At 43.1% G+C, this 19311-nt stretch overlaps 1 protein-coding gene across 1 annotated transcript in view; it reads left to right on the plus strand.

Annotated features, from left to right (window-relative positions):
* Positions 1-4655: 4655 nt before the first annotated feature.
* Positions 4656-19311, plus strand: part of LOC140165684 (uncharacterized) — a 35729-nt gene continuing 21073 nt past the window's right edge. The window contains 2 exon segments of the mRNA XM_072188989.1: positions 4656-4679; positions 4809-4863. Of these exon segments, the coding sequence (XP_072045090.1) occupies positions 4669-4679; positions 4809-4863 (66 nt within the window). The 5' untranslated portion in view covers positions 4656-4668.

Here is a 19311-nt window from a genome sequence, read left to right on the forward strand (position 1 = left end):
GTTTAAAGCCATATTATAACATTTGCTGAGGAAGACGCCCTCACTGAATTTTTAAAATTCCTTTTTTACACGATTAAATTGTACTTTATTAAACCAATATACCCTGCAAAAATCAAGACTCTAAGTGCTGTAGTTTTGTCAAAATCTGTGATTTTGAATTAAAGGCTGATTCAGCGCTTTATTATTACGATGGAATTATTAGTCGAACGCATACACGATGTTCATAACACACAGTATGTCACGGCGTGCGGCACGGTGATATACACAACAAAGGGTCGTACCACAACATGACCGAAGGAGTGGTACGTATTGGCGACATGTGCGCTGGTAGTAAATTCCAATTTTCTTTTGCTTTGCCGTAGTTCATGAGTTGTTCGGCTCAAAAATAAAAGGGGATATATCTGACAGTAAAAGCTAACATTTTATGGCAAAGAAATGCTAATCTATTTTGTTTGAAAATGTTATAATATTGCTTTATAAAGTGAAAATGAGGACAAATGATCAAAATCAGTGTTTGTAACGCAAATTTATGTGCCCCACCATATGACACATGACCAACAGTATTGTTCTCCAAAAAAACCAGGAAGCGCTACATATGGCGCTCTAGCTGAAATAGGCCTACAGCAAGATAATGTAAAATAGTAAGGCCCTTCGCACTTGATTATTAGTTTCCTGTTAAAGATTTTGAAAAAGGGACGAGGTGACTTTTAATTATTAATTATTAATTATCTTTTATTTTCTTTATTTAGTTTGAACTATTACAAGCAACTATTGACTCGTTTTGACTAGGGTGGGCATTTAATTATTTCACAACAATATTTGATTTTATAAATAAGTGAAGGTGGAGTTGTACTCTTTGTTCATTCATCATTATTGTTGATATTATTAAAGTCAGAAAATGGCAAGTAGAAGTAGTTGAAAGTTATTTTAAAGGAGAAAATTAGAAATAAAAATAAAATAATTAATTATTTTAAGATTTTCAATTTTGGACGCGGGCGGTAAACAGGAAACTAATAATCAAGTGCGAAGGGCCTAATGTAAACCTGTATTTTAGCTAGAGTATCTCGAGCTAGCCCCGGGGAGCTAGCATACGGTACCTAAATGATGTAGGTATCCCAGGCAAACCTTAGCTTAACACATTTGCTAGTCAGCGAAATTCGCTGAGACCGGGGCCCAAACACAATGCATGTTTACATAGAAATTTGAATTTTTTTCGAGAACAGGTCGGTGAAGAAAACCTACATAAATATGTTTTCTATACTTTACTTGACCCAAATATATGATTTTTTATGGTGATGAGCATGAGCCACTCGCACATGGAATTATAGAGGAATTTTGATAGCAGTTCCATTAAAAAAAGCTGCTATCGCCATGAGACTAAGATCTAGAAACACCCCTTAATGCTGTTTTGGGGAATTTTGTTAGCAGAAATCTTTTTGATTAAAGTCAATTGTGACAAGATGTAACTTTGTTACGGAAAGTGCTATGTCTATCTATGACAAAATGTTTTCAGTTTGGGCTTTCTTTACTCAAGGGCTTTAATTTGATATGTAAAATGATGCAGTTTGATGGCAAATTTGAATTCACCTAGCATGCCTAAAAAGGCTAAATGATGCGTGTACAGAGAGTTTACGTGTTTAGTGTCCCGGTTAGTGTATGGCTGGCTATAGAGTAATACTGTACACATGTGTAGGCCTATACTCATATACTGATTACTGTGCAATGACAATGTGTGTATGGGAAAATGGTGCTTGTACACGAACCTGAGTTTCCTCGTTCACGATCAAGTTGAGATCTTAGTCTGTCTAATGCCGTATCTTTCACCTCGAATAACCCTTCCAACTTCTGCTGTACGGTTTCAGTAACAGAAGCCAATTCATCGGTTGACAAAACGGACGACAGCACAGCAGTCGCAACTGCATGTTCACCCGCCATCTTGTTTGAGTCCACAGGCGGGTTGCCAGTTTCCAAACAACGATCAATTTAGGGGCTGTGCAATCATTATGAGCCCCCCCCCGCGTACCAAAATTCACCCCCCCTTCCTCGGTTTGCCCTACACTTTTGAGGCAAAAACTGCAAAATCACACAAATTTAGTTTTTGCGGCAATTTTGATATAAAATTGGATCGATTTAGCCCATATTTATTGGTCAAGCTATGAGTTTTAAAATATTGGACGAAACATAGTCGAGTCCACTATTTTAAAACTCACAAATCTCGGTTCGGCTGCTTGATGAAAATACCTTTTTTTTCAATTTCGCGAACATGTGGTTTGAAAAAACACCCCTTTTTTTGTGTTTCGCGAATCGCGTTTCTCTCACACCCCTTATTTCGCGAAATTTTCGACGAGCATGAATACCCGGGGATGCATGCAGTGCAGGGCCCGGGGGTTGAGTGCATAGCATCATAAGAGCTGTTCAAGCTGTGTGTGATTGGTTTTTGTCAAAACCTCAAGTGTTCCCTTCATCCTATCAGAATTTTTTTATGTCAAACAAAAGCTAACACTTCCCCTAAAACACCTTTTTTCATTACATCAACAGATAACGCAATCCAATGTTTATAGCAAAAGGAGAATGTGGTAAATCTGTCGAAAATGACCTATCCAAGCATAATTTTTGACCAAAATGTAGGTTTTAAAAGTCAAAACCTCACGTGTTCCTTACAGTATTTTTCAAATTTTATGTCAATGAAAGAGCACACTACTAGCTTCATTTCAATGAGCAATGGCAAATTCTCTTTAAATTGCAAATCTTGTGCAAAAAGTTACTATATTTGCCTGTTTTGTTAGGGGCTGTGCAATAATTATGTGTACCTCCGGGGTGGTGAATTCTCAAAATGGCCTGCCAAAAATCGCTTGCCCATGCCCCCCACCACCCCCCCCCACCCTTTGGCTGTGCCAAAAACTCGCCCCCCCCCCCTTTGACGTGCCAAAAAAACTTTGCCCCTCCCCTTTTGACATGCCAAAAATTCTTTGCCTCTCCCTCCTTCACATGCAAGATTTTCAGGAATTTAAAACTTTAAATTGTGTTATCATATAAATGCGAGCGCAGCGAGCAGGAAATTTTGCATATTTGAACGTGTTCCAAACGTTTTACTACACCCTTTTAGGGTGTAATATAAAAATGGTGCCCATAATATCTGTGCCAAAAATCGCTTGCCACCCCCCCCATACGGTAATTCATCACCCCCGGGGTACACATAATTGACCACATACGGTTGTAAATTCAATGAACTATGACTTTGCCATAAGAGCGCAACTTCACACCATTTATGATAGTCAAGCACCTTTTGATTTATAGATTTGGACTCTGCACACTTTCACACCTTACACTTAATTTCTATGTTCATATTCAATTTCAAGGATTGGATTCATCCTCTTTCAGCTCTATTAGCTTCTATTGTCCCTATTTCTAGGCCGAGAATGTTAGCAGCTGAGACGAATATAGGTATATTCGTCTCAGGTTAGCAGGTTACAGGTATCTCTTTCATAACTGGAAAGAGTTTAAAGGGACGTCCGCAGGTTTTCATAAATGGGGGGGGGGGCGGGCAGGTCTTGATTCTGACTGACTGACATAAATTGCGGGGGGGGGCATGTTCCCTTGCCCCCAGAATTATAGACTGTCCCACAGTCTCGGTTCCATCTCTGGGTAAATAATTATTATTTTAATTATTTATTATTAATTAGAGCTAAAACCACCTTCTCCTTCACCACACCACTAAGCCCTAACTAATGGCAACAAAGTTATAGTGCTCCTGGAGCACTGTGCGTCGACGAAAACTCAATTAATCTACAAACCAACTTGTTTATTTTTTTATAATAGCTCCCCTAATCGGGTTTATTTAATGGTATATAATCTACATTACCAGTCGTTCTACATGGACCCGAGGGAGGGTCTACCAGAATTACAGTGCCCGGTTACAGTGCGTAGGGATTAGGGGGCATGTGCCCTGTGGCCACCTTATGGGGTGCCGAATTGACCAATTCTGCGCCCCTCTAAGTGATAAAAGGCAAAATTTTCATGCAGTTATTTCAAGATTTGAGGGAGGTCCCCGGGGTGTGGCCCCGGGCACCAAAACCCCTAGCTACGCTACTGAATTTAGATAAAAATAGCGGCTGGCCTCCATCAGCAGGAGGATTTTACAATTTTGCCCAGTGTAGGCATGCCATTGTATTTGATACTATCGAATCCTTTCAATGTTTGAATTGATAAGGGCTCAGTTCACTAAGCAATTTTTTGTTTAGGCAAACATTGGGTGGGGGACAAGAAAATTTTTACACCGTCAGTTAGGGAAAGAGTTAGCCCCCCTAGTTCACAACGCAAACTTAAACTGAAAAGCGGACATTTTTCACTTTTTAGGGCTCGCCAAAAATTTCTCCCCCCCCCCCCCACATTCTCCCCAGGGCTCATAATTTCCGCACAGTCCCTAAAAGGTAAAAAGGCTGACACATCGGTTTTGCCAGGTTGAAAAAATTGGACCTTGTTGGGCACACCTGTCTGGGACACCGTTTGAATTTGTTGTTAACGCCCTCATTTGATTAAATGTAAATGCTGTTGGGTTGGATTCGGATTTTTTAATTTTTAGGGCTGACATTATTTTACGTTGCTTTACAAAATCGAAGGACTTATATGTCAACCTTGAGTTATCTTTCCTACGTCAAAACAAAGAAAATGGCTACTGGGTAGGTGACGAAGTCAATTTTGATCTTGGTTTAATTCTGTTTTTATGACGTTTTCTATATTAAATTTAATAAAATACCACTTGTGAGTTATTTCTAAGATATTAATGTTAAGTTTGATTCGTTTTTCAGTGGCGATGGAGGAGAGACTTGGTGGGGAGGCTGGATTCAAGCAGCCAAAGAAAAGGTAGGCCACCAAATCATGAAATTGAATCATGCAATTTACAAATTGAAATGGAAATTTGTTTATCATTTAAATTAGGGGCTCATTCATATATTTTTAACGTTTAATCACGAAAATGAGGGCGAGATGGCCGAGTGGTTAAGGCGTTGCGCTGCCGGCCGGGAGATACGATCGACGAGGCCGAGGGTTCGAGCCTTGGGCTTGCCTAGTTCCAGTAACTGTAACTCGTCATTATGTTTATGATAAAGACTGAAGGGCGACACCTCTAAATCACTCCGCTGCGATGTAATGTGGATGAGTTCGGTAAAAACGAAATCTTTTTGAGGTATTTTGGGCCTTTCTGTGGACTTGTAAGGAAAAAGAAGAGAAGCATGTTATAGCTTAAATAAAAGTTTGAGACCTATAAACGAACTTGGATCCCATAAAAGTTGCATAATCCAATTTTTGAAAAAAGTAGGCCCTCGGATTGAGAAAATGACCAGAAACGGGTTTAAAAAATAAAACGGGTCGAAAATGGTCATGGTGCTGTTTAAACGCCCATATCATGAAATCTAATCGGAAGACTACCCGTACATTGAAACATATATTAAATTTTCATCGATTTGCAATCGATTGGTGGTATATTTATGTTCAATTTGTTGCCGAAAAGGTCTAAAATCGGGCAAAGAAGAGACGTGTTTTCACGTGTATTTCAATGGGACGCGCTATTGGTGGTGTGCGCCCTTATAAGGCATGATAGGCTTAATTGGCCCGAAGTAGGCTTTTTACAGGAATCACGTCAAAAACAGGACGGATATGTGTAAAATTCCCATTTTGCGATCTGAATTAAAACTTTACAAGCCACTTAAAGATTTTAAAGTGTTTTATAGTGAAAATGTAATTTAAATTTCTTAATTAATATTGTTAAAGTTCATTAAAGTGATGAAAAAGTCAGCAAATTCGGCGTTCTGAGAGTTTTCATTAATTTAATATCGTGATTAAATTTTAGCACGTGTCCTTAAAACGACTCAAATTTCATTTTTTTTCGGGGGCAAAATGATGCTTAATATAAAAATATGAATGTGTAGAAAATGTTTAAACTTACTTTTATTACGTTTAAAGAAATAAAAATGCAAATATACCATTCAAAAGACGCTGATGCGAGTAACATTTTTGAAGAAAATGACCAAGACTGCTAGAATGGTCAAAATCATAAAAACTGTATATTTTCTGCATTGGACACATAACTTCAAACATATTTTTTTCCAAATCTATTTATCCTAGAGCAATAAAATTTGACAATTTAATCCAAAATGTAATAAAGTTTTCAAATCTATAATGAAAAGAACCGACTTTACAAATGTGCATTATAAGGCGCACACCTCTAAATCACTCCGCGATGTAATGTGGATGAGTTCGGTAAAAAAACGAAATCTTTTTGAGGTATTTTGGGCCTTTCTGTGGACTTGTAAGGAAAAAGAGAAGCATGTTATAGCTTAAATAAAAGTTTGAGACCTATAAACGAACTTGGATCCCATAAAAGTTGCATAATCCAATTTTTGAAAAAAGTAGGCCCTCGGATTGAGAAAATGACCAGAAACGGGTTTTCAGGGTAAAAACGGGTCGAAAATGGTCATGGTGCTGTTTAAACGCCCATATCATGAAATCTAATCGGAAGACTACCCGTACATTGAAACATATATTAAATTTTCATCGATTTGCAATCGATTGGTGGTATATTTATGTTCAATTTGTTGTCGAAAAGGTCTAAAATCGGGCAAAGAAGAGACGTGTTTTCACGTGTATTTCAATGGGACGCGCTTATTGGTGGTGTGCGCCCTTATAAGGCATGATAGGCTTAATTGGCCCGAAGTAGGCTTTTTACAGGAATCACGTCAAAAACAGGACGGATATGTGTAAAATTCCGATTTTGCGATCTGAATTAAAACTTTACAAGCCACTTAAAGATTTTAAAGTGTTTTATAGTGAAAATGTAATTTAAATTTCTTAATTAATATTGTTAAAGTTCATTAAAGTGATGAAAAAGTCAGCAAATTCGGCGTTCTGAGAGTTTTCATTAATTTAATATCGTGATTAAATTTTAGCACGTGTCCTTAAAACGACTCAAATTTCATTTTTTTCGGGGGGGGGGCAAAATGATGCTTAATATAAAAATATGAATGTGTAGAAAATGTTTAAACTTACTTTTATTACGTTTAAAGAAATAAAAATGCAAATATACCATTCAAAAGACGCTGATGCGAGTAACATTTTTGAAGAAAATGACCAAGACTGCTAGAATGGTCAAAATCATAAAACTGTATATTTTCTGCATTGGACACATAACTTCAAACATATTTTTTTTTTTTTCTTTTTATCCTAGAGCAATAAAATTTGACAATTTAATCCAAAATGTAATAAAGTTTTCAAATCTATAATGAAAAGAACCGACTTTACAAATGTGCATTATAAGGGCGACACCTCTAAATCACTCGCAGCGATGTAATGTGGATGAGTTCGGTAAAAGCGAAATCTTTTTGAGGTATTTTGGGCCTTTCTGTGGACTTGTAAGGAAAAAGAGAAGCATGTTATAGCTTAAATAAAAGTTTGAGACCTATAAACGAACTTGGATCCCATAAAAGTTGCATAATCCAATTTTTGAAAAAAGTAGGCCCTCGGATTGAGAAAATGACCAGAAACGGATTTTCAGGGTAAAAACGGGTCGAAAATGGTCATGGTGCTGTTTAAACGCCCATATCATGAAATCTAATCGGAAGACTACCCGTACATTGAAACATATATTAAATTTTCATCGATTTGCAATCGATTGGTGGTATATTTATGTTCAATTTGTTGCCGAAAAGGTCTAAAATCGGGCAAAGAAGAGACGTGTTTTCACGTGTATTTCAATGGGACGCGCTATTGGTGGTGTGCGCCCTTATAAGGCATGATAGGCTTAATTGGCCCAAAGTATGCTTTATACACGAAACACGTCAAAAACAGGACGGATATGTGTAAAATTCGATTTTGCGATCTGAATTAAAACTTTACAAGCCACTTAAAGATTTTAAAGTGTTTTATAGTGAAAATGTAATTTAAATTTCTTAATTAATATTGTTAAAGTTCATTAAAGTGATGAAAAAGTCAGCAAATTCGGCGTTCTGAGAGTTTTCATTAATTTAATATCGTGATTAAATTTTAGCACGTGTCCTTAAAACGACTCAAATTTCATTTTTTTCGGGGCAAAATGATGCTTAATATAAAAATATGAATGTGTAGAAAATGTTTAAACTTACTTTTATTACGTTTAAAGAAATAAAAATGCAAATATACCATTCAAAAGACGCTGATGCGAGTAACATTTTTGAAGAAAATGACCAAGACTGCTAGAATGGTCAAAATCATAAAAACTGTATATTTTCTGCATTGGACACATAACTTCAAACATATTTTTTTCCAAATCTATTTATCCTAGAGCAATAAAATTTGACAATTTAATCCAAAATGTAATAAAGTTTTCAAATCTATAATGAAAAGAACCGACTTTACAAATGTGCATTATAAGGGCGCACACCTCTAAATCACTCATGATGTAATGTGGATGAGTTCGGTAAAACGAAATCTTTTTGAGGTATTTTGGGCCTTTCTGTGGACTTGTAAGGAAAAAGAGAAGCATGTTATAGCTTAAATAAAAGTTTGAGACCTATAAACGAACTTGGATCCCATAAAAGTTGCATAATCCAATTTTTGAAAAAAGTAGGCCCTCGGATTGAGAAAATGACCAGAAACGGGTTTTCAGGGTAAAAACGGGTCGAAAATGGTCATGGTGCTGTTTAAACGCCCATATCATGAAATCTAATCGGAAGACTACCCGTACATTGAAACATATATTAAATTTTCATCGATTTGCAATCGATTGGTGGTATATTTATGTTCAATTTGTTGCCGAAAAAGGTCTAAAATCGGGCAAAGAAGAGACGTGTTTTCACGTGTATTTCAATGGGACGCTATTGGTGGTGTGCGCCTTATAAGGCATGATAGGCTTAATTGGCCCGAAGTAGGCTTTTTACAGGAATCACGTCAAAAACAGGACGGATATGTGTAAAATTTCGATTTTGCGATCTGAATTAAAACTTTACAAGCCACTTAAAGATTTTAAAGTGTTTTATAGTGAAAATGTAATTTAAATTTCTTAATTAATATTGTTAAAGTTCATTAAAGTGATGAAAAAGTCAGCAAATTCGGCGTTCTGAGAGTTTTCATTAATTTAATATCGTGATTAAATTTTAGCACGTGTCCTTAAAACGACTCAAATTTCATTTTTTTTTTAGGGGCAAAATGATGCTTAATATAAAAATATGAATGTGTAGAAAATGTTTAAACTTACTTTTATTACGTTTAAAGAAATAAAAATGCAAATATACCATTCAAAAGACGCTGATCGACGTAACATTTTGAAGAAAATGACCAAGACTGCTAGAATGGTCAAAATCATAAAAACTGTATATTTTCTGCATTGGACACATAACTTCAAACATATTTTTTTCCAAATCTATTTATCCTAGAGCAATAAAATTTGACAATTTAATCCAAAATGTAATAAAGTTTTCAAATCTATAATGAAAAGAACCGACTTTACAAATGTGCATTATAAGGGCGCACACCTCTAAATCACTCCAGCACGATGTAATGTGGATGAGTTTCGGTAAAAACGAAATCTTTTTGAGGTATTTTGGGCCTTTCTGTGGACTTGTAAGGAAAAGAGAAGCATGTTATAGCTTAAATAAAAGTTTGAGACCTATAAACGAACTTGGATCCCATAAAAGTTGCATAATCCAATTTTTGAAAAAAGTAGGCCCTCGGATTGAGAAAATGACCAGAAACGGGTTTTCAGGGTAAAAGCGGGTTGAAAATGGTCATGGTGCTGTTTAAACGCCCATATCATGAAATCTAATCGGAAGACTACCCGTACATTGAAACATATATTAAATTTTCATCGATTTGCAATCGATTGGTGGTATAGACTCAGTACACCGGTCGATCTTACCGTTTCCGATGTTGATTAAGATACTTCTTGCATCGATCCCGAGATGCGGAAAAAACCAATAGTAATTTTGTCCCACATACATGAACAAATAACAAAAACCCCCCGATCCCCCGAGTGGACTCACCCATTCGGTGACGTCACACACGGTAATCACCCCTTATCCTCCTTGGTTTCTAGATGAGATAGACGTGTGGATTTTTTTACCAACGCTAAGTATCATCTACGAACCAAAGGATTTAGATATACAGTTTGTTTGTTACACTGAGGTAAAAACCAACCAGTATAGTCGCTAGGGAGATAGTTTTGACGACATTTTTCGGCTAGAAAAGTGACAAAAAGCGATCCAAAAACTTAGCTTGTATGTGTGTTTCCGTTCATATCACGGGACACACGTTTTCAAATGGCCGCCCTTAGGGCGCCATTTTATATTTTGTTCTCACGTAAAACAACTATAACAGACTAGTAAGTTACAATAGATGTTTGTACAGTACTGTGTATACATGTATGGTGAGTGATTATCGCTATGTTTATGGTGTGCTCTATCGTTATATCTTTCAGTACAGCGTCTGATGACGCCTTGAGTTACTGCTAAGAGTTCGTGGGTTTCGAAGGACCAGCCTGACAAATCTTCCCCAAAAGGTTTTCAGTTTTCATCCCTTTGTATATATATTTTTATATCATACCACTACATCAGCGTCAGCCACTGTGCGTGTGGGTCTGTTTATTGGGCTTGAGCTTGTGTTCGGGGGGGGTAGTGCTGTACGCTCCCCGATTACTACAATGTCTAGGCCTTGTCAATCATGCCCTTCCCTTGTACCAGAGTGGGACCCGCATCCACTCTGCTACTCCCACAGGGATTGCTCTAAATCAAATAAGTGTGCTTCCTTTTGCATAGGCTTATCGGACATCCACTTGAGGATTTAGAAAGTAGCGCTTCGTTTAGGGTCTTCGACACAGACAGAAGAAGACTAAGAAACAGAAGCCTACAGGTAAGATTGATATGGTAGGTACTAGCGAGGCCGGCAAGGGCCACGCTAAGGTAACCTCTGGGGCTCCGGTCCCGGGCAAGCAGGCGGACCCTCCGGGGACTGCTAGCGAGCCCGAAGGCCTAGCAGCCAGCGAAAGCACTGACTTAACGTCTAAGCTAGTAGCAGGCAGCAGGCGGTACTTGCCCTAACAGGCGAGTACCAGTCTACCAGTGAGATCTCTAGCGAGCTTCTTGCAGGTGGACACCCGTCTATTGCTGGCGAACGAGCGGGTCTAGCACCATGAAGTAGCCGGCGACGGACAGTATGCCAAGGGTACCCGGGCTTGCCTGGGTTGAATCCTAGCATACAGCGTGCAGCGGACTTGCCTCGGCCGGTCTGTAGCACGCAGCGTGCCAGTGGAACCCGGGCTTGCCTGGGTTGATCCACGCACGCAGCACGCCTTTCGTTCCCGCAAGGGTCGAATGAAAACGTGCATGGGTTTAGCAGAGACGATACCGGGGCTAACGCTTCAGGTGTAGTCTTAGCAGAACCAACTGGGGTTGCCACACGGCCGCGTTCCATGGTGGGACCGCCGAAAGTGATTCCCTGGGCCTTGGAATGGCTGCCGGCTGTCCTCCGGGACTGGCTAGCGGCTATATACGGGGGTTGGGCTCGCAGTCTCTCACGGGACAGCGACCCAAGTGCAAACAGTGGCAGCTACCGAGTCGAGCTACGGCTTGACTTCAGTGGTAGCCACTATGCACGCGCCCATAGCTGCCGTGAGTGGTCCGCCACACACAGCGACCTTGGGCAAGGCTCAAGAGGTTAGGGTAGGTAGTTTGAACAGCCTGGCTGATCAACAACCCACTTATGTCCTCGAGAGCCAGCAGAGCGTGGGTGATCCATTACAGTCAATGGGTCAATTACCCTCTTATGATCGATCACTATCTATTCAGCGGAGCATGGCTCCATTGATTGATACTGCCTATTCAGGTAGCGAGGTGACTGATCGGGGGTATACACGCTCAGCTACCCGTGATACTAGGCAAGCTCCTTTTAGCCAAGGGACAGCCAGTATAGCGGGTACCCATACACACGGCTTGATCCTCTAGCGGGAACGCTGTGAGGCATGGGTACAGTGGTACGCAGCCGGGAGCCCTACCGGGCACCTACGCTACAACCACGCAGGTACCGCAGTACTCGTCCTGGTTACCACAGTCTCTGTGGCAACAGGGGGGGGGGGCGGTACTGGTACTGCCGTTCCATGGGGTTTCCCTGGTGGCGGATCCTTTCAGGGTCAGCTACCAACAGGGTATGCCCGTGGTATCCGCCGCAGGGTGGTTTCTTCCACGGTGTTCCACCGTGGCAAGTGCCGCCTCGCGTTGGGCAAGCAGTACCACCAGTTGTTACCCAACCCGGCGGCGAGTGGCTAACCCTGATACAGCTCAGGGTAGGCCGCACACTGCTATGGCTAGGCGACAGCAGCGAGAGCGTCACGGATCCCGGGTGCTATAGCTAGCATCTCGGGGTCTAGCGGGAGTACTCCCTCTTCTGCTGGTGTTCAGTTGGCTAGCCACACGGTGGCGACACCTCCCTGTCCACCTTCAGATGCCCGTCGTCAGATCTCTTCCTCATCAGAGAGTGAGTCAGAGTCTGAAGGCGAGGGAAAGGAGTCGGAAGATGAAACCAGTAGCGACTCACAGTCTGATGAGACTGTGCAGCTAGCTTCAGGTATCCTTCCCCGCTTCCCGTGAGTGGAACTTCGCTAGCAATGGTCTGCCTCTGCGGACACCGCTGAGGTGATGAGCCGTGTGGCCCAAGGTTTGGGCCTGGCTTTCTCTCAGGAGGAGTCCGTTCAGGAGGACCAGGGCATCTTTTCAGTAGGATGCCCCGCTAGCGCGTCCACACAAGGGTCGCCCGCACTTGCATTCCCGCCGGACCTCAAGGGTAGGTGTCGTAGGGCTGTCAGGCTCGCTGGAGCTTCGACGCCTGCGTGCTTGCACGCTTCCACTGCGTGTTTCGCAGGAGGACTACTGAAACCTACCTCAGGGTCCCTGACATGGATCCAGACGTTGCCAAGCGCCTGCCGCTGGCGGCCAAGGCGCGCGGTCGTTCTCCCCCAGTGGGAGGAGGAGCTAAAGCTCATCGATAAGCGAGCACGCCGCTTATCAGAGTCTCTAGCGTCGCTACCACGCTTGCCGAGCACCTCGGTAGGAAGGTAGCACACGAACACGGGGCAACGTCGGAACTCTTCCGCGAGGTTAATCTGTTAGCGGTGCTAACAGCTAACCTCAACGAGAGTTCTATGGGCCTAGCCCATAGGATGTCATCTCGCCGCCGAGAATGCCTGTCTGTCCCTCCAGTCAACTTACGGCTCCGACTTTGCTGATGCAATGAAGAAGTCAGACTCGGTGGGACAGGGGCTACTCTTTGGACAGGCCTTTTGCGCTACGGTTGAGGACCGGGCAAAGAAGGCCACCAATGAGAGCACTCTGAAGAAGTCGGAGGCTGCCCTGACCAAAGGGAAGGGCAGTAAGGCGAAGAAGAAGCACAAGAAGAAGAAGTCTTCTAAGCGTTCTTCAGCGCCAGCTCCGGCTTCAGCAGGACGCCGCACCACAGACTACACCGAGCCCGAGGCTACTCCAGCACCTCCCAAAAAACTGGGAAGCGCAAGAGTAGTGCTGGACCAGTATGGCAAGCCCCCTAAGAAGAGCCGTTCTTCTAAGGGTTGCAAACCAGATCGGTCCTGAGGCACGGGCGGTCGACAGTCCATGCCGGCAGGCCTTGGACTTCCACAGGGATTCCCCTGTGGGCGGCAGCTGTGCATTACGCCCAGAGATGGCATGCCATCTCACCGGCGCCTGGGTATTGTCAGTGGTCAGTGGGGGTTACAGGCTGGAATTTACCAGCCACCCCTCGTGCGCCTGCACGATTCAGAGGTCCACGGTAGTGCCGCCAGACGGCCCCCAGCGTCGGGCACTACTGTCAGAGGTCACTCAGCTTCTCACGAAGCAAGCGATTGTCCCGGTCTAACCCCCTTTCACCAAGGGGTTTTGGAGCACGTTTTTTCTGGCTCCAAAGAAGACCGGCGACTGGAGGCCCATTCTGAACCTCAAGCCGTTGAACGAGTTCATCAGGCCCAAGAGGTTCAGAATGGAGACTCTCGCTTGGTGCTAGCCTGCCCCATCAAGGGTATGTGGCGGCATCGCTAGATCTCTCGGACGCATATCTGCATGTTCCGATCGCACCTCAAGATCAGAGGTTTCTACGCTTCAAGGTACAGGGTCAAACTTACCAGTTTCGATGCCTGCCATTCGGCTTGTCCACCTCCCCAAGAGTGTTTACACTCCTGGTGAGGGCGGTGGCAGCGTACCTGAAGCGCAGGGGAGTCAACATGTGTTGCTACCTGGACGATTGGTTCATTTACGGACGCACCCCGCTGGAGACACAGTGTCTCGTGGAGTTAGTAGTCCGTAAGGTGCGGGACCTGGGATTTCTGATGAACGTCAAGAAATCCAATTTGGTCCCGACGCAGACACCGCTATTCTTAGGGGCCCAGATCAACCTCAAGGAGGGGATCGCGGTGCCCTCACCCGAGAGGGTGACGAACATGGCGAGGTGTGCCCGACTCTTGGCCGAGTCAGAGGGGCACCGCTGTGGCATGGATGAAGGTTTTGGGCCTTATGGCCAGTATGGTAGACCTCGTGCCGTGCTGCCGCTTTCACATGAGGCCTATACAACTACACCTTCTAGCCTTTTACAGGCCCAGTCGTCACCCAATATCCCTCGCGGTTCCGATGTCGGAGATCGCGCGAGAGAACTCTGGTGGTGGACCCATCAGCCCAATTTGACTCAAGGTGTCAGGTTTCCTGCACCAGCGGTGCGTCCACGTAGTGACGACCGACGCGTCAAAGCTGGGCTGGGGGCCACATCCACGGGACTCAGTCTCGGGCCTATGGTCGGCCACGGAGACGGAGTTCCATATCAACCTTCTCGAACTTTGGGCAGTGGAGAGAACTCTCCAGCATTTCGAGAAGGTGATCGTGGATCTCATATCGTTGTCCAAACAGACAACACAACCGTGGTGGCCTACCTCAACAGACAAGGGGCACCAGGTCACCACGGTTATGCCTGCACGCACTCGCCTGATAGGGTGGTGCAAGGCCAGGCAGATTACGTTGAGAGCGATGCACATAGCGGAGTCACCAACATCCTCGCGGACGATCTGTCACGAGGAAAGGTGTCGGGACCTACAGAATGGTCCCTTGCTCCGCAGGTCGCCCAGACGATCTTCGAGGTGATGTACCACCCCTCGATAGATTTGTTCGCATCTCATCGAAATCATCAGCTGCCGGTGTATTGCTCAAGGGTCGCAGACCCACAGGCATTCGCCGTGGGCGCTCTGTCCGTGAGACTGGGAGGAATGACTGCTTCGCTTTCCCCGATCTCACTGCTCGCAAGGGTGGTGACCAAGATCGGGAGGGAGGATTGCAACGTCATTCTGATAGCACCGTTCTGGCGAAACACCTGTGGTTTCGACCGATGGTGGATCTACTAGCGGCTCAGCCGCGAGTACTCCCCGAGTTACCAAATCTACTCCGGATGCCCGGAGGAGAGGTACCAAGTCTACCACTAGAGCACCTGCAGTTAGCTGCATGGCCCTTATCAGGAACGTCTTGGCGGAGGAGGCTTTTCATCAGAAGCTGCTTCTCTCATCGCCGGGGGTAGACGAGAGTCTACCCTCCGTACGTATAGTCAGCGTTTGGCTCCCTACTACGCATGGTGCGATGAGAGAAATACATCTCCCACTAGAGCCCCTGTGCCTCTAGTGGCAGATTTTCTGACAGAAAAGTTCAGGTCAGGACTTCAGCAGGCAACGATAGCCAACTATAAGTCAGCCATTCTCTCGATTCATCGGGATTTGAAGACGGGTCGACTATCAATTCAGATGGGTCCCTAAGTCTTCTTCTCGACGGTATGTTCAACGAGCGCCCGCCGAAAGGAAGGTGGTCCCTCCATGGGACCTCAACACAGTCTTGGAGTATATTAAGGGTCCCCTTTTGAGCCCCTGTCAAAAGCGACCCTTAAATACGCACTCTTAAAGCGGCCTTTCTTCTGGCGTTGGCTTCGGACGGCGGCGCTGCTCAGAGTTGCACGCAGTCTCAAGTCAGCCTCCGTATTTACTAACAACGGAGCGACGCTGTTTCTTCGCCCGGATTTCCTTGCAAAAATGAGCGAAGTACATTCCGACACTCGCCCTCTTCCTCCCCAATATTGGGCAGGGTTCGTCAATAGCAAGACAGGTTGTGGTGCCCGGTGAGGGCGCTACAGCACTACCTTGGCGAACACAAACCTTAAGAGGGCTCATGACCGCTTATTTATCACTCACGCAGAACCGCACGGTCCAGCCGCTAAACAGACTCTGGCACGGTGGCTGGTCCAGGTGTTGGTGGACTCGGGCGGCAAAAGACGCTTCGCCCCAAGGCCCACTCAACCAGATCTATCTCATCTTCGTGGGCCTACCATAGGGGGGTCCCCATAGAAGAGATTTGTCAGGCTGTGTCTTGGAAGAACCCGTCGTCCTTTTCCACGGTTTACTACAAAAACGTAAACCAACGACCAGGCGATAAGTTCTCCAGGGCTATTCTGCGGAGATAATATGGTGGTTGGGTATCAGGTGTTTTATGGACAATCAGAATTCCAACATGGTAAGAACCAGTGTTTCTATTCTTAACCACTGAATTTTCAGTTCAGGGGTTTTGTCTGTTCACGTAGTCTTTCTGTTTCCAGGCAGTGAGGGGGGGAAATAGTTTGACCTCGCGATTACCATGCTACCCACTCTCCCGATCCTTATCAGATGCTGGCCAATCTTGTACCTCCATCCGTCGGTTACTTGCTAGATCGATCTTTCAGATGTTGATGCAAGAAGTATCTTAATCAACATCGGAAGCGGTAAGATCGACCGGTGTACTGAGTCTAGTCCCAAACAAAATGTTTGGTAGACTCATAACCGGTCGCGATCTTACCTTTCCGATGTTGATTATCCCGACCCCGACCGCCCCTACAAGTTTGGCGAGTAGGGGCTGCCCAAGTCGGATAAGGGGTGATTACCGTGTGGGACGTCAGCGAAGGGGTGAGTGCCGTCGGGGGATCGGGGGGTTTGTGTGATTTATTCATTTATGTGGGACAAAATGACTATTGGTTTTTTCCGCATCTCGGGATCGATGCAAGAAGTATCTTAATCAACATCGGAAAGGTAAGATCGCACCGGTTATGAGTCTACCAAACATTTTTGTTTGGGACTATTTATGTTCAATTTGTTGCCGAAAAGGTCTAAAATCGGGCAAAGAAGAGACGTGTTTTCACGTGTATTTCAATGGGACGCGCTATTGGTGGTGTGCGCCCTGAAGTCTTGCTGGCAGGACTATGGGCTTGCCTATAGGACACGGTTTCAGATTTGAAGCAGGTTTGACTGCCAAAAATGGCAAAATATAAAGTTTCAAAAAATATTGTTTTAAATATGTTTTCTAGACTGAAATTTTGTGCAGAATTCATTTCTGAAGTCAGAAATGCACAATCTGTCACTGTTTTCCTGATATGAGCATTACAGTAGAGGCATATGCTTTTGACGGAAATAAAAATATGAGATCCATAAGTGACAACATCATCACAACATATTTGAACTCTATTGGCACACTTATAAAAGCTCTGCCAGGCTCACATCATGTTGTAGTGCAAGTCTGACATCTGATTGGTGCACACACATTGAATATAGGTCACATGATTGCGCAATATTACAGGTACTAATTGTTCCCGATTTTACTCAAAAATGGGGTGGCGAGTCAATTTGATAAAAAAATTAGAACTCAAAAGATATGCATTTTAGCACAAGTTTGATACTATATCCCTGTAGTACAGTATCATGGGAATAACTGATTAGTTTTTCTGAAGTCAGAAATGCAAAATCTGTCATTGTTTTCCTGATATGCGCATTACAGTAGAGGCATATGCTTTTGACGGAAATAAAAATATGAGATCCATAAGTGACAACATCATCACAACATATTTGAACTCTATTGGCATACTTATAAAGGCTCTGCAAGGCTCACATCATGTTGTAGTGCAAGTCTGACATCTGATTGGTGCACACATTGAAATAGGTCACATGATTGCGCAATATTACAGGTACTAATTGTTCCCGATTTTGCTCAAAAATGGGGTGGCGAGTCAATTTGATAAAAAAATTAGAACTCAAAAAATATGCATTTTAGCACAAGTTTGGTACTATATCCCTGTAGTACTATATCATGGGAATAACTGATTAGTTTTTTAAACATGTCGCCCTCATATTTTTTTTTTTTTTATTTTTTCGAAATGCCAAATTTTACGTAATTTACAGATGTCACAAATTGATAAAAAAAAATTAGAAAAGAAAATTGAGAAGGAATGGAAAGATATTAATGTTATACCCAAGTAGGAACTTATACTGTGCATAACTGATTAGTTTTTCAAGCCTATAGCTCTTGTACTTTTCTTGTAATCCCGATTTTTATAAATGGCGGTAATTTTTACACACATCAAAATTTTAAGGGGTAGGGGAAACATTTTTACATTTTGCAAGTCTTTCCCTTAGTTAAAATGAACAAAGTTAGGTATCAAATGAAAGCCCATTCAATAATGCATAGACTGGTAGGTCAACCATCACTGTAGCACCTTCCTATCAGGAGTTATGATTTTTCAAATCATTTTTTTTGCCGAAAACGGCTTATTTTGGCATGTCAATTGTCACGAGGCATGTCATATTTGAATGATTCTGGCGCGCAATTGATTAAGTCAATCACAAAACAAATACCTGAATCCATCAAATAGTACCCTCAGCTGATATGTTAACATTTTAAAGGGCCATATCTATGTATATTGTAGACTCTATGAGTATACAAAGTTGGCATGTGAAAATTTTGTCACCCAAAAGTGCGTTTTTTGGGCAAAATCGCCACAAATCAACATTTTGTAGCAAAACGATGTACGATGCACGCGTTTAGACAAAAAAATCATGTTCTACAAACAATTTTACCCTAGAAAAGACACCTTAGAAATTAAACATAGCTATTTTCACTCTGGGGTGAATTTGTACACACTTTGGCAGTGAAACCTGCTTCAAATCTGAGACCATGTCATAGTCAAATGCAGCAAACCTTTGACGAGCGCGACTACCGTGATGTTGCAAATTCGGCGCTAACAACGCGTACGGTGCTCCGTTCATGCATAAATCTCCACTCCGCAACAAGAGATCGCCTTAGCAGCCAATCAGAGACAAGTGCGTGCAACGCAGAAAATACGCGATGTATCCTTAGTTCCTTACAATACGCGCTCGTCAAAGGTTTACTGCATTTTAGTATAGACTTGCTTGCCAGTCCTATATAAACACAGCCAAAAAAGAAAGTCTCCAGTAGTTCC

The sequence above is a fragment of the Amphiura filiformis genome, chromosome 12 (assembly GCF_039555335.1).
Source record: "Amphiura filiformis chromosome 12, Afil_fr2py, whole genome shotgun sequence".
Lineage (NCBI taxonomy): Eukaryota > Metazoa > Echinodermata > Ophiuroidea > Amphilepidida > Amphiuridae > Amphiura > Amphiura filiformis.